Genomic DNA, 24,282 nt, shown 5'->3' on the forward strand with positions numbered 1-24,282 from the left:
AATCCTCTAACCTAGGTCGACCTAAGAGTTTCATATATCGTGTCTTTGAAAAGACTATAAGCATAAATTTGAATAAATACGATGCGTAGTGCTTAGTTAGGGGTAGCTCCAAATGGGTTGAAAATAAGCCCCAGTTCGGACAGAAGTAAGTGCGAGTAGTATTGCAGACCCTGACTGTCGCAAATAAGTTTGCAGGTGCACGTGCTCGATCAAGGGCACAGTCAGTTTCAGTGAGGAAGAGTGATTATTCTATCTGGCTAATTCATGGTCTCGGCGACGAGTGCACTTGTACTCACGAAACAGAGACAAGACGGCAAATGGCAGCCCCGTCTTTTGCCTTCACCCCTTTGCGAAGAGCGTCGTATGCGCCAGCATGAAAGTGCCACTGTCGATTCGGTATCCTTCAAGCTTCCCGAAAGCAGCTCCATGCATCCAAAAGCAGCTCAGTCGCGCCTATCATGAACTTCGTCAAGTTGATGGTAGGAGCAAAGATTGGGAGCAGGTAAGGCGCGAACAGTGCGTGAGTGGTGGCCCCGCGGATGGGAAGCTTGAGACCAACATTCCCAAGCAGGAACGTCACGTAACGCACGGTAGTTCACGATTGGAAACATAACGTAGTATGGGCAAAATAAAAAGGAATGAAAATAATATTGTGTGAATGGCAGAGTGAATCACTGCCATGGAGGAAGAAGAAGGCTTTTCCTAACCCGGCTCTAAAATTCAAAGTAGTCAGTGAAGCATTTCATTCGCTCTATGCGGGAAACAAGGGCACTTGCCTGCCTATAGTCGGGTGCAGCTCAAGAACGAAGCGGCTTCTCACCGTCAGAGGACCCCCTTCCAGCCAGTGGCGTCGGCCGATTCTCATGAGCCTGCTAGGGTGACAATGCAGGGAGTGGCGGATTAAAGGGGATAGTCGCCTCTCTCCATGATCGGGGATAGTCCCTTCCCTGCATTGTCGCACTAGCAAGTTCATGAGAATTGGCCAACACTATTAGCTGGGATGGGGGTCCTTTGACGGGGAAAAGCCGCTTTGTTCTTTAGTTGTATCCGGCTATAGAGAAAAACGACTCTGTCAAAACCCTACATCTGCCATGTTTTTTCCCTGTCAAACCAATCTCGGGAACGCTTTTAAACGTCTCGACAGCTCAAAATGAAAATATCCATTCCAAACACTGTCAAACTGTCGACTTCGGGCATGATCGCTCAACAGACGGTCAGTGGACTCTACGGTCATATGAAACACGCCGGGCTGTATTGCCAGCCGCATTCCGCCGCATAGCGAAAATAAATTGACGCAAATGCCAACTGTCGAACACGTTCTTCACGTAATTGTCTTTGTTTGACGCCTTTATTTGGGTACACAGACGAAATTCCCGTGTTCTGACAAGAGTTTGTTCACCTGCGCACTTCGTCCTCAACACCACAACGGCTTCAGCTGGAGCAAGGTTTCTTTCATTTCTTCTCGCATCATTTCTATCCCATTTTAGATAGTAAATCATTCGCATTCTTTCGTTTCCCGTCTCCCCGAGTCAGGCCTTTACTTCGCATTTAATGATGCGGAATGCTCTTAACTTCTCGGTTCGTTGCCTCCATCATGTCGTCTGTTACAGATAGTAGTACCCGTGCGCCCTTTCCAGTTGCTTCTATTCTTCACTTACGATCATCACTGCTATCCAGACGCTGCAGTGGGTTGAAAAAAACCTCAAATGAAAAAAAAATAAGAATACTGTACCCATAAAAATTTTCAAGAGACAGTCCACAGACTGTCTGTAGACTGTCAGTGGACTGCATGATGAAATATTTTCAAGGGTGTTATTATTGGCACTAATTTCTGCCTAATTTCGCTGCCGTGAAGAGTCCTGTGAAAATGTGAACACTACTTGCCTTGTACTTTTCGATGGCTGGCAGAACTACACTAAAGTCCGAGGTGTGAACAAAGACGACCTTACAACCATGACCGAGGTAACACCAAGTGAGCCAGAAGCCACCAACATGCATTAGCGATGCGAAGCAAAGAAAGATGTCGCCCTTCTTAAACACCGATTCGTCCAGGCACCTGTATGAATAAGAGCGAGAGAGGAGGTCAGAACTCTACGGTTGTGTTCAGTTTCCGGAAGAATTACATGTACAGCAGAAGGAATACAGGAAACTCATTTCTAATACGTCTTCGCTGCATTCTACCCACACATTAGTATACCTGGGTCAAGCCTACTGACCCTTTTAATCATCGTGGGTCGTTTAGAAATGACTGCAGTAAGAGAGGCAGGTATTTGCGTTAATATTGCTTGGAGTGATGCTCCGTTGTGCAGTCATCGAATAGAACAGACAGCTAAGCTAGGAATGAAATCTACCGATGTTTTTACTTCCGAGGAATAGTAGAAATCACGGTATTAGAATGAGCTTCTTTCACCGTGGTAGAAACAGGCTTAGCAGGCTTGTCTGCGTCGTTTACTTTCCGTCCCGTGTGTTCCCTGTGCGCTATTTTTTACATCATTAGATCCCTAGGTTTTACATTGTATCTACCGGTTTCTACATCGCAAGTGGCAAACTCGTCGATGCTGGCGGAACATTCTAGTAGCACAGGGTGACGAAGTCTACCTGTGAAGCTGCCATGGCGCTCGCTTCGTTGTCACTTGCCATATGCGACGGCTGTTTGCTGATGTGGGTTCTCCATATCGGCCGAAGACCCAACCCCACTACTGTTGAAATAAGCATGATAAGCGTGAAATGAGCATACTAATATTATGGCTGTCATCCTGACGCTGCGCACACTCACTATAAGAAAAGAAGACGAATGTTACGTTCGTGACCATCCGTCCATTAAGAGAACTCTCAAACATTCTGGGCGGTTACATGAGCCCGAAAAAGGTGGATTGATTAGGCCTGTCAGGCTCGTGTTTACCGTGTACGTTAAAGGAGTATAGGCGCCAAAATTTTGAGATTCGTGTTTTCTTGTTTGTAACGATGCGTAAGATATTATTATATATAGATTACCACCTGGTATTCTCCTACGACCGCTCAATAATTGATAATCAAATTCCTTTTTCATGCTTTTTCGGTTTCAACAGCCGAATGAAGACTGTGACGTCAAAGAGTGGCTTTATATCACTTTAGGCATGAAAAAACTCCAATATAATCGCTGCTTCAACATTCGTTGTCATTTTGGCTCTTGAACAAGGCTGCCTTCAGCATTGTGGTGAATTTAAACGATGAAGCAGCGATTATATCGGCGTTTTTCTATGCCTCACGTGACATAAAGCTGCTCCTTGACGTCACAGTAATTGTTCGGCTGTTGAAACCGAAACCGAAAGAGCATGACAGAAAAATACGATTATAAATTATTTAACGGTCATAGGCGAACACCACACGATGATCCATGAGTAGTAATGTCTTCGGCATCATTATAGAGGAGAAAAAAAGGCACCAAATTTAGGTGTCTATACTGCGGGCTGAGTGACCGTCAAGTCGGGCTGTGTCAGCCCGACTGTAGGGCGGGTTACGTTCACCCAGCCAGACCCGACAGGCGAGGTGCTTGTAAAAGCTGTCGAGTCAGAGAGTTGGGTTAGCGGGATGGAAGAGGATAAATGGGAACCTGCTTTTCGCTCTTGGAGGCTGTCATTGCGCGCTCGCACTGCGCTGATCGACGATGGGCGTACCTGCAGTTCCCTCGGTCTCCATGGCAACAGACATTCGTCTAGTCGAGTGGGAAGGACTTGCTCAGGACGACGCCTGAGTCGTCACGCTCCTATCGGGATCACGTAAACGAAGCTACTGACAAACGAGGCTACTTATGCCGTAATTGCAAGCCGCAGTTTCCTTTCCGACACGCAATCATGGGTGGATTCGTGGAGGGGGAGCAGGGGGGAAGATCACCCTCCCCCCCCCCCCCCCTTCCTTTGTAAGCGAGAAATTTTATGCAGAAAAAACATGCTGAGCCCCCTTTTTTGAAAGAAAAAAGTCTAAGAAATACATGGTTCATATGAGACTGCCCTCTCCAACCGCCCCCTCTAAGAGTAACTCATAAATGCGCCCCTGAGCGTAGCCTCCTATGTTTTCTCTGAGCGCATTATCAAGAGGATGTCAGGGTCCGCATATTTGGAGACGCTCGCAATCGCTCGTAAGCGTCCTGTTTCTCACCAAAACCTTGACGAAATATTGTGTTTGCGAGAATTTACGGCGAAATTAACTAATGAAAATCGCACCTATTAAATAATAAACAAGCTGACGTTCAAAAACACTCGCAAGATAAATGAGCTGACTTCGAGTATCTGCGCACCACAATGAGCCCGTAATCAAGCGTCATCCACAATTACATTCGGAAAAAAATGCGGGATATTTGTTCTCAGGTTGCTCGAACGTAATTTCTCCAAGTCACTTAAGCGGTTACTACGCGTCAGACCACAACACTCCTTCCTAATTGCTATAAAACAAGGCTAAAACATGAAGCGCAAAAGAAACAAAGGATACAAGCGCGTACTTTTAACTGATTTCCTTTCCGAAACACAAGTAACTTTTATATCTGTGTGCAAGCACTGTGAATGCAAACAGCAGCATGATCTATAGTACCTGTCTAAAACTGGGACCGGCACAACACGTATGATCTGTATTAACCTCTAATAAAAACAGCCATTATAGCCTTCATGAGATTATGAATAGTTATAATTTAGATCAGCACATATATTTTCAATCTCTGTGAACCCTGCGGTCAGGTAAGACATTTCATCAAGCAACAACTACCTTCACTTGTCTGCAGAAAATACTGCACAAAAACGAAAATAAATGCGCACGAAAATCTCGCTGTTATTTTGCAGCCTTGGCGTAAACGAACGAGCGTGAAATGATCACGCACAAGTCAGTGATTTCGGCACGTGGTCTTGGTATGACTTCTAGCATTGGCAGAAGTCATACCATTACCAGACCAGAAGTCATACCAGAATTCATTGGAAATTATTGTTTTTGGTCAATAGCTTTCTGGTTCCGTTTTTTTTTTTCTGCGTGATTCTAGCTCAGATATTTTGTGGATCAGGGAATCTAGTCGATGCGCACTTTTGGCTGCTTTAGTGCATCTTACAGTCATTTGTACATTCCTAAATAAAAAAGAAATACAGAAAGTTTACGGGCTTCTCTTACCCATAAGACACCACCTGGCCAATGATATTGCGGTGGGTTAATTGTACACCCTTTGGCAGTCCCGTAGAGCCACTGGAGTAAATTATAGCGAGCACCGCGTCCGGGCTGAGCTTCACAGGGAGGTCACTGTCTTCCAAAGGAGTCTTCATCAACTCCGAAACGCTCAGCGCCCCTTCATAAGAGCCGGTGGTGACAATAACATGCTGGAAACGTTAAATAACATACGCCAATCAAGCGACGAGAACCACAAAAGAACTTACCATCATACACGAAAAACCATACCCAGTAATTCGCGGCAAACGCATTTTTCAACAACAAATAGCTTCTGAACGCATTTTTTTCATGCTTAGTAAGATTTCACTCTATAAGAATCAATACGTCTCCAGCACCGCCACCAACGACGACGAAGAATGCTCACAATTGGCCACGGGATTTGTAGGCGCGGGCTCCTTTTACCAATCGTCTCACATCCCCGAGAGAGCCGAGCGCCTGGCCGGGAGAAACGCTGGTACCCATTTGCGAAAAAACCGACTGGGTGGGACGGCGGTAGCGGGAGTCGAACCCGCAACCTCCCGCAGCCGAGGCGGGCGCTCTACCTCAAGGCCACGGCTGGTTTATTGGCACGTTGAAGCGCCGGCAACGAAGACCCGGGCGCAAGTCGTCTAGGAACCAGCGAGGCGAGAGCCCGGCACACAAGCGGCAGTTCTCCAGCACGAGCCTTTCATGGGCGGCGCTAGCGCTTCGTCGTCGTTGGTGGCGGTGCTGGATCATCATCTTCATTCCACCTTCAATATTTCTATAAAAGTACCTCAGAATCTTCCGCAGTTGCCTCACAATTAAAATCCTCCAAGAATCCTCGACTTGTACAACTAGGCTTGCCAATCATGTTCCATTCATCAGCGCTGTTAATATCACTGCCCTGTCGCACATTGCCGTGGTCTCAGGGAAAAGATCGCTATGCATTCGAAGCACATATTCCTTGTATAGCCGAAGGACGGCGTAGCATCCCCCAGCAATCAGCCGAAAACTGAATTTCGGAGTCCGCCTTACGTGCTAAAGAATCTTTAAAAACATTAATCATCATTACAGGACTGAGGGATATCTGTTCGTTCGTTCTTCGTATTTGGCTTGTCTATTTTACATTTTTTTGCGAAAATAAAATAACTTCGGAGAAATGTTTTATGTTCTCGCCAACTTACCTACCACTTTATTTATCTTCAGCTTACGGCACTAGGTGAGTGAGGCGACGTGAGCTGAGCTCTTAGTTTTCCGCTCCAGGTGTCTGGTTTGTTCCTATGTATTAATAGAAGCTGCACGACAGCATCAGCTTACATGCACAGTGGCTTACCTCTACCGACGTGATTTTTTCGCAAGCCTTCAGCATGTTTCGCGCTTCATCTAGGTCGCACACGACAAATTTCGGCTTGGTGTCGGCAAACTGGTAATGAATCTCTCCTGAAAAACAAAAAAAAAAACGAAAAAAGGCGCCATGCGCGACGACAGGCAGGATTAGTGTTCTGTGGCGCGAACACCGTATGTGTAAACAAGCTAATCTGATTCCGACCCCACAAGTCTTTAAAAACGATTCTAAGACTCCTCAAGATTTCTTAAAATTAGTGTTACGTAATGTAATAGACAGCATGCATCAACCGAAAGCTCATTTGACGAAAATAAAAACTAGGGGACAACGCAGCCCATTGTAGATTTGGAAATACATAGCAGCGCACGCAGCGTTCTTTCCTAACTTCGACGTGTTATTCGGTTTCACGAGCGAGCAGTTTGCTATCAGCAGCAGGGTTCCTCCAGCTATCTTCAGCGCAGTCTTACGCGGTTTGATGAGCACGCACCTCTCCTTTGGAAAGAGCGCCTTTCCGGTGAAACCTCCACCTGCAGTTTGCCTTGGCTCGTCTTGCTCAGAGCAAGCAGCCGCGTTGCATTTGCACGCCGTCGCTCGGCTGTGCTTTAAACTCACCGTCGCATTTACGACCACTCTTCCGCTCTCACAATTCAAATTTGACACGTGCTCCTTCGGAGCTCCCCGTACAGTGCATGTGGCGCCGTCTGTCGCGGTTCGTAGGCAACCACTAGGTACGAGGCTTTGACATGAAGGTTCGATCTGGAGAGGTACTAGATGCATCCTGCATTTATAATCGCAGTTTCTGTTAACAGGAGCGAGAGCGCTAATGAAATAGTGACCTGGCCCTTGTGCCCCAGGAATTGCGGCTAAACGAGGGAATTCGGTAGGATATAGTTTATGGTTTAAGAGGGTTTAACGTCCCAAAGCGACTCAGGCTATAAGGGACACCGTAGTGAAGGGCTCCGGAAATTTCGACCACCTGGTGTTCTTTAACGTGCACTGACATCGCACAGCACACGGGCCTCTAGAATTTCGCCTCCATCGAAATTCAGCCGAAGCGGCCGGGATCGAACCCGCATCTTTTCGGACAGCAGCCGAGCGCCATAACCACTGAGCCACCGCGGCGGCTTATTCAGTAGGGTATGGAGCCAAAATACGAGTTAATTCAGCCTGCCAGTTCTTCGAGTCCTTGAAGGCCGAAACCGTTGCAGGTGCCTTTCTGAGCGCTAGAGCATGGAGCATGTCAGGAAGCGCCCTCAAATATTCTTGAACGGCACAATGGAGCATGTACTTGCGCAAGGTAGATCATAGACGTCAGCTGTGCCAGTACATCTCAACATTAGATACATTAAATTACAGAATAAAAAATTGGCAAAGCAAATTTGTTTACATCACAAAAACCCATTCACTTTAGGGGCAGACGGCAGTAATGGCGACCGGACGGAGAGTATATGCGCACATCTCGTGGTACTCCTTTTGAACGGTTGCTGGTGCTCGTGCTGCTTGTTACTCGAAGGAAACGCCTTCTACACCAACTATCCTAGAACTGAGTCCTGGCCGGGGAAGATCCCTCGGAAGAATTCAGCAATGGCCACTACTGAATATCTTAGTAGCTTCACTTGACTTCACTCCTCCCCGAAAATTGGTGTCCGGTAGCGTCTAAGCCTTCCAGGACCGAGCAGAGGCACAAGTGGTATACTCAGAGGCATGCTCAGCTATGATGTTAGCGTAGAGGGTAGATTAGGTGCCAATAAAAACAAGGCATAGTAGCTGATCTTCTAATTACACACGACATGCGGTCGGTAGATTTCAGAGAAAATGGCCGAGCGATTCGTGATTGGTTTCTCCATGCTCATGAAGTGGCCTCTCTGCGAATCGGCCATAATGTGACCGTTTCTCGGTACTGCAAAGTGACGCACGTGTGACCATTTGGCATAACTGTGGGGCACTGGTGCCGGTGGCGCGGTGGAATTGAACATTGTTTTCAGAGACGATCTCGCAAATTACGAGAGAAATATACACACAAGAGCTCAGTACGTGCATATCGAAGCGAAAGCTTCACTACGCTAGCTGCGGAGCATTTCGCCAGGTCGGGCGCAAGCCACTTCTGCGCATGCGTCGTTTCCATGGCAACCGGTTGCGTCGAGCCACAGATGTTCGCTGCGCGCTGTTGCCACTGCTGCGCCGGTCTCCTCCGCGTCACCGCTTGTGATGTTATCACTCAGCTATCCGCCTCACTGCGCATGCGCTGTGCTCTTTCCGCGGCGGCGCGTGCAGCTGTGCTCGCTTGTCAGCGTGATCGTGAGCGTGCGCTCGCTTGTCAGATGCTCAATAGATGAAGAGGTGGATTGCAAGCATACGTACTCAGTACGGCATCAGCAAAGGCTACGAGAAGCTACGTCGACAGATTCCGAAGTCGTAGCATGGTACAAGGCCGGCCGACAGCGCGAGAAGGAAGCGAGGAAGGCCAAGCGTGCGGCCGAGACACCCGAAGAACGGGAATACCGGCTCGCTAAACGACGACGACAACGAGCCGCGAACGAAGCCGCCGCCTCGACGTCTACTCAACAACAGCCGATGGAAACCGAGTCAGAGAGACGGACTAACCACGTGATTCGTTTCAATGAATTTGGGACTGTAACGAGGCATTATCGGTGCAGCGCATACAACAAGGACGAGATGAGACGCAGACACAGCGCTGTGTCTGTGTCTCATCTCGTACTCATCGAATGTGCTGCACCAATGATGTCTAACCAATATGCCCAAGCGTCTACCTAGTCTGGAACGAATCAGTTTCACCAGAACTTCACGGACAACCGATTCGGCAGCGTGTGAGAAGCTTTCTCGTACACACTGGGTTTAACCAAGCTAAACCATCAGCAATTTTTTAGCTTTGTTGTTACTGTATTCATTAGAAAGATTACTTCTTTTTGAACAGAGATCTAAGGCTATCCGTTTATGTTATTTTCTTTCTTCTTTTTTTTTCGTTTTATGCCTCGCACTTCTAACGAAAAACGCGATAAACTTGAGGGACTTTAAAGATGAACACTAACTTTCGGTCAGTTTAGTCTTCGCCAGCGCAGCCGTGCCGCCAGCGAAGAAGGTTCCACACATGGTCACCAGGAGCTCGGCGCCGTTGGCACCCTGGAAACCGACCAGGTCTCCCGGCCGTAAGCCAAGTCGCTGCAGGCCTGCTGCCACACGCAGGGAGGCATCGTACAGCTCTCCGAAAGTGTACTGCGCGCCCGTCCTGGCGTCAACCTGCGAGAAGGGAGACGCATCTCGTTGCTCTGTGAGGACAAGTTGGCGATCGGCAGCGCCACCCGAGTCAGGGGTCTTTGATCATACCACGTGCGAAACTCCCCGTAGGGCCCATGGGCGTAACCAAACGCTGTTCTTTGACTCGGCCAGAACTTGTAGGTTAACAGATTGTCACGCCACTTGCGGCAATCGAATGAACTCGACGACACCTGAGTGCCAAGTTCACACGCGGCGCCCCAATCTTCTAACCTCCATAAACTGGCCGCAGGTCCTGGTCGGATTTTGATTCGTAGTTCCGTAACTTGTAGGATTTCAAATCTTCAAGCTGAATGACAGCTGCAGTTTTCTACAGGGCAGAAACGCCTGTCTTGCGAAGAGAGAGAGGGACAAAAGTGTAGTGAACTATAGCCGGATACAACTAAAGAACACAGCGGCTTTTCCCCGTCAAAGGAACCCCATCCAGCCAATGGTGTCGGCCGATTCTCATGACCCTGCTAGTATGACAAAGCAGGGAGCGGCGCCACAATGGATAGAGAGGCTATTCGCGACCATAGAGGGAAGGGATTTTCCCTTTTCATCTACCACACCTTGCTTTGCCGCACTAGCAGAGTCACGAGAATCGGCCGACACCATTTGGCAGGTAGGGGTCCTTTGACGAGAAAACGTCGCTGCGTTCTTACGTTGTATCCGACTACAGAAGTATAGGTAGTGAAAAAGAGGGAGCTGCGGCGTGAAGGCAGAAGTGTCGACTGAAGCAACAAGCAATACTGAAACAACGTTGTCTGCTCGTTTGTTCGTGAACAGAGTTTCTCAACATTACCCCGAGAGAAAGCCGGCGTTACTGTCTATGCGAGTTTCTAAAAGAGTACATCATCCAACACAGAAATTACAGACTGATTATTGCGCCGAAAACATGGATTCTGCCTATTAATAGGCAGCTGCGCCACGATGCCCCCCTCTGAGCGCATATGAAATTATTTTATTAGCGAGCTTTTCACATCCTCACTAAATTTAATACAAGTGCTAGGCTGGAATTAAAATTTTCGCCGCATTTCTTCGAGGTTTGCAGGGGAATAGCCGCATAGTTATGGCCGATTCCACGTTTCGGGCAAAAACAGCCAAGCCAAATGTAAAACCTCATCTTCCCGGCATTTTTTGCTGCTCTCCATGGTGCATGAAGTGCAGGGGCGCCTGCTTTCACTCTGGGTAGAAACTCTACAGAAGTGAGTAGCTCACCAGTACCATTAACTTTATTGCAGTGCCATTGTCGGCAGTTGATATTTCCGGCTTCACGCGGACTATGTGCCCCAACTCCCACTTTTTCCACTACCCCATCTTTTAATTCACATTAGACAAAAAAAGATTCTGAAAGGCAGGTTTCAGACGAAATTGCTGATGGCTGCCCTGCTATGGGCAAAAGGGTAAATGAGCAAAAGCGTAACCAACTGGACAACAAAGTTGTGGTGATGCGACACGTCGGTTGCATAGGAGATATGAAGCACAAACGAAACTATATACGTCCATTATGCGAAGATCCACTGCTTTGGATGGCACAAGAGAAAAATATGCGGCACTTTACGTGTCAGCAATTCTCATGAACAGCACGCTTTCGGCTTACATGCCAGTTAACAAGAAAAGTCACAAGAAGCTACACAAGAAGGGTCACCTTTCTCACTATCAGCACTGACGTCACAGGTGTTAGAGGGCTAAAATAATGTATCAAAACCGCTACAAGAAAGCCCACTACAGGTTGTAATTACTACACTAGTGTGACTGCGGACGTTGCCCGTATAACTAAAAGGAAAAGAAAGAAATTCTGCAATCACTGCTGCTACTCACTACAAATGGTGAGGGTAAAAGTAAAGGCAGTGTAAGTGTATGCCAAAGTGTAATATGAACTTCAGATATTTCATTTACGTTCCATCATGTTTGAACGGCAGAGACATAAGGTAGAAGCTTCGACAAGTTGATAAAGCAGACTTGATAACAGCGCTCGAAATGACGACACCAGAAAGTACAGAAAAGGGCAGCTCTATCGTGTAACTCTTGCTTCTCGCGACGTCGTTTCATCCAATGCTAATATTCAAGAGAAACAACGACGTCAAATCAGGGCGGGTGCCGAGTGAATAACCGCGACAGCTTCTACTGCAAAAGCAATTGCGAATAGTACTGCATAACTGAATTGGACGATATCTTGCGCACCTGCTGAGCCGGCTAAACCCAGGCATATTTAAAAAGAAAAAGGCTGTCCTTTTCAACTCAGGCGCTAGCGAGCGGTTTTTAACACGCAATTTTTTTTTTAAAGTTGAGAGCGCTGCAAATGGCGCTTATCCCGCTTATCGCCTCTCAAGCCGTATTAACCACCATAAGGCCGTCTACGCCCCCACCGCAAGAACTACCGCTCATTCTCGATCTTTTTTCGTCACGTCATCCCGGGACTGGAATGATCTACCACAGGACGCCGTGCATCACATCAACGCCATCCATTTTAAGAACGCCATCAAGACCATTATTGTATAACTGTCATGCCCATCCCTCATGTAATGCCCCATACCAGGGGCCTTTGAGGTATCAAATAAAAAAAAAATGAACCTCGCAGGTGGAAGTGAAATGTATAGCAAAAAATATTGCCCCTCCTCTCGCATTATCGTAAGCCGCAATCTTACGAATGCCAATTCTTTGTCCAACTGTTACTCTTCTCAAGCAACAAATCAAGTTCGGCTTCCCCTGACGCAGCCAGTCACTCATTTCAACCAATTCAAGAACAAAGATTTATTACGGAGGTGACCCGCACATACTCTACGACCCAGAAGAATCGACACTGCAGGACTTCTACCGCGGCATTTGGCGGTTGTCATGCGCAAAACTTGGCCGGTGCAGGCAAAGGTGCATAATCCAGAATTCCTACTTGTTAAGGAGCGGTCCCGATTTCTTAAATTTCCGAAACGCGAAGTGACAACACAAACTCTCTTTCCCGCCATTAACGTCCGCACATACAGGATATGCACCATTCTTAGCTTACGCCACGAATGAACTATAAACGCGTGCGCTACCCTCCTGGTCAGCCCGGTACGTCTACACGAGCCATACGAAGAGCGAGGCAGCAACCTTAAAGTGCCGACAGTAAGTGCGTGGTTAATGATAGGCGACGCGTTTTTACGACGCATGCTAGTTTTTACACTAATTTTTGAGCGGACTAATTCGCTCGTATTATTTGTCATATCGTCTTCCCAAACGGAAGCTTGCTATCTTTGTATCCGAACAATATGGATTCCGTATCCAGCGGCTTTTCTTTCACAGCTTGATTTGTATAGAGACACAAGATAAATGTGACCATTCTTGGTGAAATTTGAAGCAGAAACGATGTCCATCTTCACCTGTGTACAACCAGCTATGTTGCCGTTTATTGCGAGGGGATTTTTATGCCTCTGTGGCAGCCTAACTGCTACCTTTCCCGAGCGTCTACATTACGGTTTTACTTGTATTGCACACACTAGGTGCTCTATACTAAAGTAATTCCTTTTCGATCCAATTCGTCTTTTTTTTTTTCGCCCTTCGCCACTGCCTCAAGCGATGGAACGTCTCACCGTCGCTGCCCGCTCAATAACGAAGAGGGAGCGGGGCTGTGGTCTCGCTTCAGTGTATGAGGAAGAGCAAGAAGAATGGAATATCATCAAAATACCATCGTTATATTAAACCACCCTTGCGTCTATTTGCTACGGTGACATTATCTACGATGTGTGTTTAATACCAGCGAGCATTAATTTTTTTTATTGTGTTAGCGACACAGTGCACAGCTGGTTTCATTTCGATAGCGGCGATACGCACGTTTGCCGCTTAGCTGAACATCTAGTTTCTCTTGCTGCATTCTTACTTGTGGCCGATTGAGGTTCGCCTTTTATTTGATGCGCTGTTCAGAGTGATTTTCTCGTTTATGCTCAGTCGGGTAAACTTTGTGGCCAACTCTAAATTTGCTCATTATCATTAGAAGTCGGTAAGATTCGCACTTTCGGTCAGCACATAGGGTCATTTTGGGTCGCATTTGGCTGTGAGTGGCTTTTACAAATGCTTACTCCCATCTCATTGCAATGGCAGACTCTCCAGCATGTGAGCACTGCGGGTGCGAAGAGACAATTGCTCGCCCACTAAGTGAGTGCCCTCGGTTTGATCGGGAACGAGCATACCTGGGTACAATGCTCCGTGATTAAAATCTCGTCCCCTAACGGGAGCAAGAATCCTGGCACCTTAGCCCAGCATTCGTCTGAGCAGAAAGACATGTGAAAGCGCTCTTGAGATGATTAAAGGACACAGGCTTGAGCACCTGTCTGTCTCTGTCTGCCTCCTGTGTTTTCAATGGGTAATGACTCCCACGGACACGTTCCATATTGTGGTCTGATCTCCTATTCCTCTTATCTCTTTCTCTCCCCATATGTAGGGCAGCAAACATTTCCATTATTCAGGGTCTCTCTCTATATGCACATTTAGAAAAGACAGAGTAAATGAAATTGCAACCTGGTTCTGCCAAAATGTAGCATAAATGCCTGATGTGGTGATAGGTCTCAACACTGACTCGCTCATGAGCCGAAAGGCGTATGATCTTGCGCTCGAGTAAAGTGACCTCCAACTAACCCCCGCCCCCCCCCCCCCCCCCCTTCCCAGCTTCCTTCTCAGCACTCCCTTGTATTATATCCACGGCCTTTTACTGGCGGAATATTCCACCACCGAAAATACCGCAAATCACTTTTGTTGCCATTTTCATAAAACTTCAATTCCGTTTTAGGAGCGCGAACAGACCTGACAACCCCGCAGCGGACAAGCGGCAGCTATCACATACTGCATGCATCTACTCGACAAATGGAATTATTTGTCCATGCGAGTGGTGTCCGCTACAGGTGGAAAAGAAGCAGGCTAGCATCCAAAATGCAATGTTTCCTAAGTCATCTTTCCTCTGAGGGCAAACATCAACATGACAACGTCAATGGGATTTTGTACAGCTCTAAAAAATCACCTAAAGTGAGAAAACATGAAGAAAGTTATGCGGCTTCGGTATGAAACACTGGATACCAGATGATATTTCTGTCTTGAATATTAGTCTGAACTATAGGTCGCCATTATGCGGACCAGATACGGCTTGTACACACACCGTCAAAAGTACACGGAACGCAACTCTAGCAAAGAGATTTAATTTCGTCACTCCCGGGGCGCATTTCTTGAGTCCTCAATGACGCATTGTGCACTTTTTACACGAAAAATTAAACTGCATATCCAGCGTGCGAGGAAAAGAGGAAATTAAAATTATCAGCTAATATTGCGTTCCATAAATTTTTTACTCCGAATGTACACAAAGGCTGCGCCGTGACACATGGAATTACAATTTCGATATCTCAAGAACAGTTCCCGTCTGAGTAGCATAAAAAAAAAACATGTAAAATGCATACGCTCACCACAGCAGCTTGTTCCACATGTTCCTTGCAAATACACGTCAAATACGTCGAAAAATCGACATCTGGTATGATACTGTTCGCAGCAGACCTCTTGACAACGTTGCCTTCGAAAACCAAGGACATCTTATATTTAGAGTTGTATTCGGACGCTCAAAGCTATCAGTTCAAGGACGCCTTCGATGACACAGCGCAGTCTTGCTCGGGCACTGGAGATTCCCATTCAGCTTAACAACTAGCACTGCAAACCATCTGAACACTTTAAAAGTTTTCTTTTTTACGATTTAAAGGATCACGTCCCACATAAAAAAGATCTGGATACGGCAATTACTTCTTGAGCACAGAGCAGCTAGAAAGCAATTCGACCAGACTTAAGGTGTGTGCTGGCCTCCGCAAAACCTATAGGACCTGCATAGAAACAGCTCCACAGGAAGTTCGACGTCAAAGACGTTTGTGCATCACAGCTGGTTACCCGAAAAAGTATTACAAATCACGTCGCAGCATGATTCGTACACAACACGAAGGCTGTTTCGCACTTCCTTTTTGTACAGCCCGTGAGCTGAGCAAAACGTCTGCTACTACGATGCATACCGCGCCGATTTCTGAACGTCGCGATAACATCCGTACAAAGCGGCACGTGCGACTCGGGAACAGTATAGTGACACTATTCAGAGCGCTTACGGTAAATGCCGCCGGAACTGTTACACCTGTCCTTTCGTTTGCATATTTTATGTGAAATCAACGATTTAAATGACTGGCGCGACATTCTCTTTGACGATTGATAATTTTTAAGACAAAAAGAAAACGACACCATTACATGAAATGCCGTGAGCTCTCGATCACAACTTAGCCTGTTGATCATCGTGCACGGCTAAGTGTAGATTACTCTTTCGCCACGGCAGCCTGTCTTTCTTTGTTTCATGTTTTACCGCTTCTGTTTATTAGTAATAATTGGAAGAATAAAAATGTGAGTAATGTCTAAAGTTCCGTCATCGCAGTCGCAATTGGCAGTATGGCTTACGGGGAGAACACCCACGTGTTAGGATAAACGAACAATTCAAAAGACGTTTATTCGTCTTTCCGTTACAAAGGAGCTCTGGGTTAACAAGAGGCCGTGTTGCTTCTTTCGTGTCCAACACCTGAGTCTGTTGTTTACGCGCCGCGCGAGCGCTCGTCCTCCTCATCCTCTCCTCACATCACTCTCTCCTCCCACGGGCGGCTCGGGTTGCTCGGACCATAGCCTCCTTTATACTCTCTGTGCCTGTCAACGCGCCGCGCAAACTATGGAGCGGCGCCGTCGGGTAAAGTAGCGCGGCGCTGCCGCTCCCGCCTCTGAGGGCGCCACTGATGTAGGTGTCGAGACGCACTGGTGCGAATGCCGGCGCGAGCATGGGAGCGCTGTTATTCCCTCGCGGGATAACTGCTACTAAGCATGAATCGTACATATTCGTTATATTTACTTGTGAGGCCGACATCCTCTATGGATAACAAGTGATCACGTTAGTTGTTAGCCAGTAACATCAACGATATGTTACTGTAATTTCAAGATATCAGGGCATGGCTCGAAAAACTGCATGACTGCTCCGCTAGCGTCAGTGGTAATAGAACAGTTACAATGGTAGTCTACGCTGCGCTGAAACAAAATTTAAGAAGAAAGGCACCACCATTTATTTACGCATTTCACAACAGCAGTTGTGCTACAAGAGTAACTACTTTTACAGTTCATGACTTATCGTGAAAGTGGCTTCTGCCGAAACAGCGGCTTATACAAATCATTCTTGTCTGTTATCGAAGATGCGTAGTTCACCAGCAGTGGTCTGATGAATCTAGTTGCCACAAGTAGAGAAAAATGTTCACGGTGACTGCTGTCACTGACAGGGCACTTCAGCAACCTTGATTTACAGATGGCTGTAACAGCTGAATCGGTCCGTTTTTTAATGGATTTTGAAGTCGTCGGTTTTCTTTTAAGCTTCTCTCCACAAACAGCCGCAGCCTAAGACAGAGTAATTCGTCAGATGGGTAAAGCAGCCCACCACGGTCCTGTTCTTGGTTGAACTTCTCGAATGGGTATAGTAGATCGCTTGGTTGTGAGTAAACAGCACTGCTCACATTCCATATGTTCACTTATCACACGAGCGATGTAGCCACCTACTTAGAACGTGGTCGACAGCTGCGATGTAGGTAGAGAAGCAGGGACATGCTGCACGTCTAAGCGTCCCAAGACTTCCAAAGCAGCCTCTGGAAGCTCATCGCTCCTCCCAAGTGCACATAGCCCTGCAGTCCTAAGTCCAGTGCTGTGGTGACTCTCATGATATAGTACGTTGCTGTGTTCAGATGTCGCGGCAATTCCCGTCTTCAAGACTTTTTCTAGTCCTGAGTACCGGCCGCACGTCAAGTTGGTCGTTGCATCCCAGTGACCGCCTCAGGGTTCCAAATAGCGCTTCAATTGGGTCACTGCTGAATTTCCGCGTTAGTACAAAACAGAACTTCTCCTCAGCTACCAGATAGCGAATGCAGCAAGCAGTCGAGTAAGTTGTGAGCAGAAGGGCCTGGTACGTTTCGGCTGTGAAAAAGGCACGAAGATAAGTTGCATCTTTCTTTAGTTGGTCGATATATAGCGGAAATGTAACTTCCAGCCATTGTAGCCTAGAATCATTTTTTGTCGTCAAAGTGCCCGGCGTCAGGGAAATTTTGCTCGATATGTTGGCACTTGTTGCTGGTGTCGTGTAGTAGTTGTTGGTTCCGCATAGGCAAATGATGTATGGCAGCTCTGTCCTGCGTGCTCTTTCAAAAACTCCTGAGCAGATGATAACGTCTGGAGAAAACCTTGGACAGCTCGTTAGACGTTCATTTTTTCAATATTGCTCGGAAAAACATGTTTTCTGGTTAGACTCCTCACAGGTTTTACAATCCTATCTTTTTTTACATCTCGTAGAGTTTCTTCAAGTGAGATGACGAAACCTCTCCTTTCTTTCCAAGGTCGCGTGCAAGGAACTGAGAGCGGATGTTTTTCAAGACGTGGCAATAATCAAAGCTTAAAAAAAGCGCTGCAAAACTGTTCAAGACGTGGCAATAATCAAAGCTTTAAAAAAGCACTCTAATACTGCAAACACTGCAAAACAGCCCACATAACAACGACAGATCAACAGCACGTGGCTATCCGGGCTGCCGTCAACACAGCGCACCCGGCACTCGCCTCGCGAGGATGCCCCAACGTCGCTGTCGCCATCTCTCGGCAGCCAGCGGCGTAACTTCTCAAGGGAGGAGGAGCGGCGACGACGGCCGCGGAGCGCGGAGTTGACAGGCACAGAAAGTATAAAGGAGGCTATGCTCGGACTCAAAGTTCGAGTTGCTCAAAGTTCGAGTTGCTCGCCCTCCGGCGAAGGATCTCCGTCGGCGGGGATGAGCTGGCGCTCACATTCGGCCATCCTGTACCACCGGAAGTGTGTGATGAGAGGCTAGTTGGTAAGACATACTGAAGACACAAAACTACGCAGGAAACAGGACACAGAAAAGAAGCAGACAGGACGAGCGTAGACTAACAACTGATTTATTGGTCGAAAACAACCTTCCTTCAAAAGCAACGCATGCGCAACCAAACTTAACGCCCAAAGCCAAAGTACACAATCTTATCAACCCAAAAAGTCGAGTTCCTTCTGATACAGGTGAATTGATGCCTCGCTAACACATTTTTCCGCACCGTATCTAGCAATTTGCCAGGCTTCAAAGATCTCGCGTGTCTTCTTGTCCTTCGCGCAGCCTATAATCTTCGTTTGCTTGAAAAGCGGCGTACAAAATACTTGTTTCTTCTTGTCATTGATCTTACAAGACTGGCAGTGCCTTGCTAAATGCTGCCCACCGTGCTGGCTCAAAGAGATCATTCTCGTATATGTAGGGCAGACGGGGCGCTGCATTAATAAATAAACGCCTTCAGGAGCACAATAACTCTTTGAGCCAGCACGGTGGGCAGCATTTAGCAAGGCACTGCCAGTCTTGTAAGATCAATGACAAGAAGAAACAAGTATTTTGTACGCCGCTTTTCAAGCAAACGAAGATTATAGGCTGCGCGAAGGACAAGAAGGCACGCGATATCTTTGAAGCCTGGCAAATTGCTAGATACGGTGCGGAAAAATGTGTTAGCGAGGCATCAATTCACCTGTATCAGAAGGAACTCGACTTTTTGGGTTGATAAGATTGTGTACTTTTGCTTTAGGCGTTAAGTTTGGTTGCGCATGCGTTGCTTTTGAAGGAAGGTTGTTTTCGACCAATAAATCAGTTGTTAGTCTACGCTCGTCCTGTCTGCTTCTTTTCTGTGTCCTGTTTCCTGCGTAGTTTTGTGTCTTCTGTACCACCGACCGTCCCGGTCGGAATCATCCTCGCGTTCCGATTCTTCTGAACTTGTCTCGTTGAATTCCCGGTCCCAAAGCTTCAGCTTGTCAACCGGTGCAATACTACTGTATGCTCTTCGCCTTTGCCGCGCCGGATGCACGTTTTCGATGCGGTAGCGGTCGTTGGGAAGCCTTTCTCGGATGACGTACGGTCCTTTGTATTTTTCTTTCAGTTTCCTTGACTCCCCACTTGCTGCCGGTTCTCGCTCAACTAGTACAACATCTCCGGGATTGTATGTCGGCGCTTCCACCCGCTTCCTGTTGTACCGCTCCTGTTGCTTGCGTTGGTCTTCTCGGATATTCTCCTTTTTTTTCTAGCCTTTGCTTCAAAGCTTGAACCTTTGGATCATTCAGCTGGGCAACGGTTAGCACGTCTTCTGTCGCTATGCATGTTAGGGTCGTATGCAGAGCGGCTTAGTGCATCAACATGAGCCATTGCCGCCCCCTTACGATATTCCATGTCGAAGGTGAACTCTTGCAGTCGCAGCCACCATCTGCCAATACGGGGAAGCGTATTCCTTTTGCTCATCGTTGCCCGTACTGCGTTGCAGTCAGTGACCACCTTGAAGTTCATCCCGATTAGGTACAGTCGAAACTTTTCTAACGCCCAAACAACCGCAAGCGCTTCTAGTTCGTATGAGTGGTATCTCTCTTCGTAGTCAGTTGTCCGCCGGCTTGCGTAGATGACAGGATGAAGCTGCCCATCTGCTTGTTCTTGCAGAAGTATTGCTCCTAGGCCGTCTTTGCTGGCATCCGTGTGCACCTCTGTTCTTGCGTCGAACGCGAAATGCGCCAAAACTGGCCTTTCAGTCAACTTCATCTTCAGTTAACGCGGCTTCGTGCACTGAAGTCCACTTCCAAACTGCGTCCTTAGACGTCAGTCGCGTTAGAGGTTTAGCAGTGCTGGCGAACCCTTTTACAAATCTTCGAAAATAGCTTGCCAGACCCAAAAACTGACGCACTTGGTGTACATTCCTTGGTTCGGGAAAGTCAGCGACGCTCTGGATCTTTAAACTTCCGGGTCGCACTCCTCTGGCAGAAATGTCGTAGCCAAGGTAATCGACTTTCTCGAAGAAGAAACGGCACTTGCTTAATCGCAGCGTTAATCCCGCTCCACGGAGGACATCCAAAAGCATTCTCAGGTGGTCAAGCCCCTCTTCCACGGTCGTTGTGGGCAGCAGGATGTCATCCATGTAGGCGAGAGCCACGGTGTACCGTAGGGGACCCAGTACAGCGTTGATCATTCTCTGGAACACTGCCGGTGCGTTGGCCAAGCCAAATGACATTCGAACGAATTCATAATGGCCGTCTGGAGTAACGAACGCAGTCCTGTGTCTCGATTCCTCGGTCATAGGAATTTGATAGTAGCCTGACGCAAGATCTAGGCTCGTGAAGAAGCATTTCCCTCTCAGACGGTCCAGTTGATCCTCAATTAAAGGCAGTGGATACCGGTCCTTTTTTGTGACACGGTTGAGGGCACGGTAGTCCACGCAAATTCGTTGCTCCCCTGTCTTTTTTCGCACCAGTAGGATAGGACTTGCATAATCCGATTTGGAGTCGACAACAATGCCAGCTTGCTTTAGTTCTTCAATCATTTCTTTTGTGTGTGCCCGTTCGGCGTAAGAGAGTCGGTAGGGACGAAATTTCACTGGCTCCAGCGTTGTTAGCTCAATGCTCATTTCAGCGGCATTTGTGCAGCCAATCTCTGAAACGGTGGTTGCGAAGCAGTCCCGATACTCAAAAATAAGCTGTTCGAGCTTTGCACGTTCCTCAGGAGCAACACCAGGACCTACTTGAATCTCTTCGCTCGGTATCAATAAGGGCTGGTCAGTGCTAATGTCCGACTCACCCTCTCGTGGCGATGCATCGTCTGGGTATCAAATTTCCGCTCGTGCGACTCGTTCGTTCTCTTTGATGGTCAGTTCATGATTGGAAATGTTCATTATAGGGACTACTGTTTCGTTGGTCCCGTCAACGCTGAGGACACAGCGTGGTATGCAATGCTCTCGACCTTCTTGGCACCTGAGCTGCATGTCCACGAAGACATCTGAGCGTGGTGCGCTACCATTTTGGGGGCACAACCGTTGTTTCCTTCGCCCATAGGCACACAGGTCGTTCTGGGAGCTCTGGAATTTCAATGGACTGAAGCGTGTCGTCTCTATTGTCCTCGTTCCTTGCTCCTCAAAAATCCGCACTGTGTTCTTCCGCCTCACAATCGTGATGTGTGGTTGCTCGGTGAAAGGTTGGCCCACAAGTAGGGGTATGGACTGTGACGCGTCCGGCACGACCAGCACGGGAACGTCCGCTGTAGCTTGGTCGACCGTGAGGGTGATGTTCGTTTCCCCACACGGTGTCACATGTCCGCACCCGTAGCCCCCGATAGTGAACGGCTTTGTCAACTTCGTGTAAGCGACTCCGATTCGGTTGGCATCCTCCTTCCGCAGAGTTACGCATTGGCTACCGAGATCGACGTATGCTCGTATGTCGCAGCCGTTCGCTTTCGCCATCATAAAGTACTTTTCGTTCGCCTCTTCAGCGGCTCGGAGGTCAAAGCCAACGCGTTCTGAGCGACGCGCGCTCCTCTCTCCGTTTTTGCCCTGCAGTCTTTTTCTCCGTGGCCCACTCGTCCGCAAGCGTTGCATCTCGCCTTTCGCTGTGGGGCCGGGCAATTGAGGGACACGTGACCGTACTCGCTGTAGTTGAAGCAGAGGGGCTCTCCTCTTTCATTCCATGGCGGCTTCCTCCTCGCCTTCGGAGAAAGGTTCTTGTGGTCGGTAGTGTTCAAGGTCGACGCCATTGCTTCGCTTTTGTTGCCATGGGCGTTGGCATATGCAGGGAAACGAGAATGGTTCGGGGGACCACTTGATTTTGAACTTTTGGGGGCAGTGTTTCCTAATCTTTCTTCGAGGCGTTTCAGGCAGTGAAGAAGGTCTTCCGGCGACTCGTACGTGCGTACGCTCACTGCTCTAATTACGTCGTCATCGTATAGCCCCGTGATGAGGTATTCAATGCATGCTTCATCTGTGAGGTTGCAACGGCGAGCTTTCGAGAGCTTGTCATAGTAATAACACTCGATGGGCTCACCGCGCTTCTGTCGTCGCTCTTGCATTTCTCGATGGAGTCGTTGAAATCCCGCTGTCGTGGGGAAGGCGCGCTTAATTTCTTCTTTCCATTCCGGCCATGTTTTGTCGTCGGAAGAGAGGGAGTCATACCATGTCTTCGCAGGCCCTTCCAACCTCGAGAGTGCGTTGCCAGATGTCAGCCGGTCGGACCAATGGTAGACTTGTGCCAAATCGTCCACGCGTCCTATCCACGCGTCTACTGTCGGAGAGCTGGATGACACCGGATCAAACGATGGCACTAATCGAGCTGTCTCTCCCGCTCCAAAGATGGGTGTGGCCGCTGCTTGCTGCGTCTGAAGCAAGGCAATTCCATTGATGGCTTCTCTCACTGCGGCCTGAACGCTGGCCTGCAGGATTTCCGCCACGTTAATCGTTGACGGAGGTATCAGGGATAAGTTTCCACTTGTCACCACGTTGTCGGATCCGCCTTCACTTGAGTCGTCGGCGTCGTCGTTCCCGCCATCGTTGCTCGGTCGTCCGCCATCTTCGTTTGCCATATCCGTTGAAGATGCTCCGGTGCGGGTGACAGGCGTGGTGGGGCTGGCCGGTTAACTTCGTAAGTTCGGGCGAACGTTGACTCTATCCCACTTCTGAATTGTTAGGATAAACGAACAATTCAAAAGACTTTTATTCGTCTTTTCGTTACAAAGGAGCTCTGGGTTAACAAGAGGCCGTGTTGCTTCTTTCGTGTCCAACACCTGAGTCTGTTGTTTACGCGCCGCGCGAGCGCTCGTCCTCCTCATGCTCTCCTCACATCACTCTCTCCTCCCACGGGCGGCTCGGGTTGCTCGGACTCAAAGTTCGGGTTGCTCGCCCTCCGGCGAAGGATCTCCGTCGGCGGGGATGAGCTGGCGCTCACACACGACGGTGTCGAATTACAGCCATAATTTTACAAATGCGAACTGGCGCGAAGGCACGGAATTTGTGCAATTATGCCTCGTTACAACCAACTAGCTCAAACTAAAGTATGAACATTAGAGTGTTTTAGCTCAGCAGGGACGTATCAGGGTATACGTATGTCCGATTACCGTATATCTGCTGCTCATGAGCAGGGAAAGATGCGCGCCTTAACCGGCCATGCTTCTGCCGCTGCGCGTGTCAGCAGGCAACCGGGAATCAGGTAAAAGTCTTTTGTCGGGTACAAGTCAAGAACACAGCTTCAAATGCCCTTCAAAAAAGGCTCTCCAGCTAATGGCGTCTACCGAATGTCTTGAAGTCGTGGTAAATCCAGTTGGTCCGGTTAATCCATAGTCAATCCTCTTGTTCCTGCAAGCCCCAGCGGCAGGAGTACTAATCACTGATTAGCCTAATCAGCTGGATTAACCACGATGTGTTATCGGTCGATGCCATTGCCTGGAGGGCTTTCTTTGAGGTGCATTTCCCGCCGCGTTCTTGAGTTGTGTCCGACCATATGCGATTACGCGAAAGAGAGAAGTGAGGATGATGAGCTCCTTGGCAACACAAAACAAAGTGAACAAGGATTAACGGGGAAGCCTCACTCCACTTAGCCAAAATTTCGGTAAGACTTGTAACAAAACGCTACAGCACGCGCCAGCAAATCAGCGACCAAAATAGTAAAGCAT

General features: G+C 48.1%; 2 protein-coding genes across 2 annotated transcripts in view; both read right to left on the reverse strand.

Annotated features, from left to right (window-relative positions):
* The window catches only part of LOC149352523 (luciferin 4-monooxygenase-like), a 33,905-nt gene extending 13,042 nt beyond the window's left edge, over positions 1 to 20,863 (reverse strand). Inside the window, exons 1-5 of the mRNA XM_089575701.1 lie at positions 20,540 to 20,863; positions 9,541 to 9,823; positions 6,479 to 6,585; positions 5,131 to 5,333; positions 1,885 to 2,056 (exon numbers count right to left, since the gene is read on the reverse strand). Coding sequence (XP_089431827.1) covers positions 1,885 to 2,056; positions 5,131 to 5,333; positions 6,479 to 6,585; positions 9,541 to 9,823; positions 20,540 to 20,863 — 1,089 coding nt within the window. The remainder of the gene's footprint in view (positions 1 to 1,884; positions 2,057 to 5,130; positions 5,334 to 6,478; positions 6,586 to 9,540; positions 9,824 to 20,539) is intronic.
* LOC149352524 (uncharacterized) lies at positions 19,562 to 23,527 on the reverse strand. The gene has a single exon (XM_089581698.1). The coding sequence runs from the start codon at positions 23,194 to 23,196 to the stop codon at positions 22,084 to 22,086; it is 1,113 nt and encodes a 370-aa protein (XP_089437824.1). The 5' UTR covers positions 23,197 to 23,527; the 3' UTR covers positions 19,562 to 22,083.
* Between the last annotated feature and the right edge of the window lie 755 nt (positions 23,528 to 24,282).

The sequence above is a fragment of the Amblyomma mixtum genome, chromosome 3, assembly GCF_055824585.1.
Source record: "Amblyomma mixtum isolate Tamu chromosome 3, ASM5582458v1, whole genome shotgun sequence".
NCBI classification, from domain to species: Eukaryota; Metazoa; Arthropoda; class Arachnida; order Ixodida; family Ixodidae; genus Amblyomma; species Amblyomma mixtum.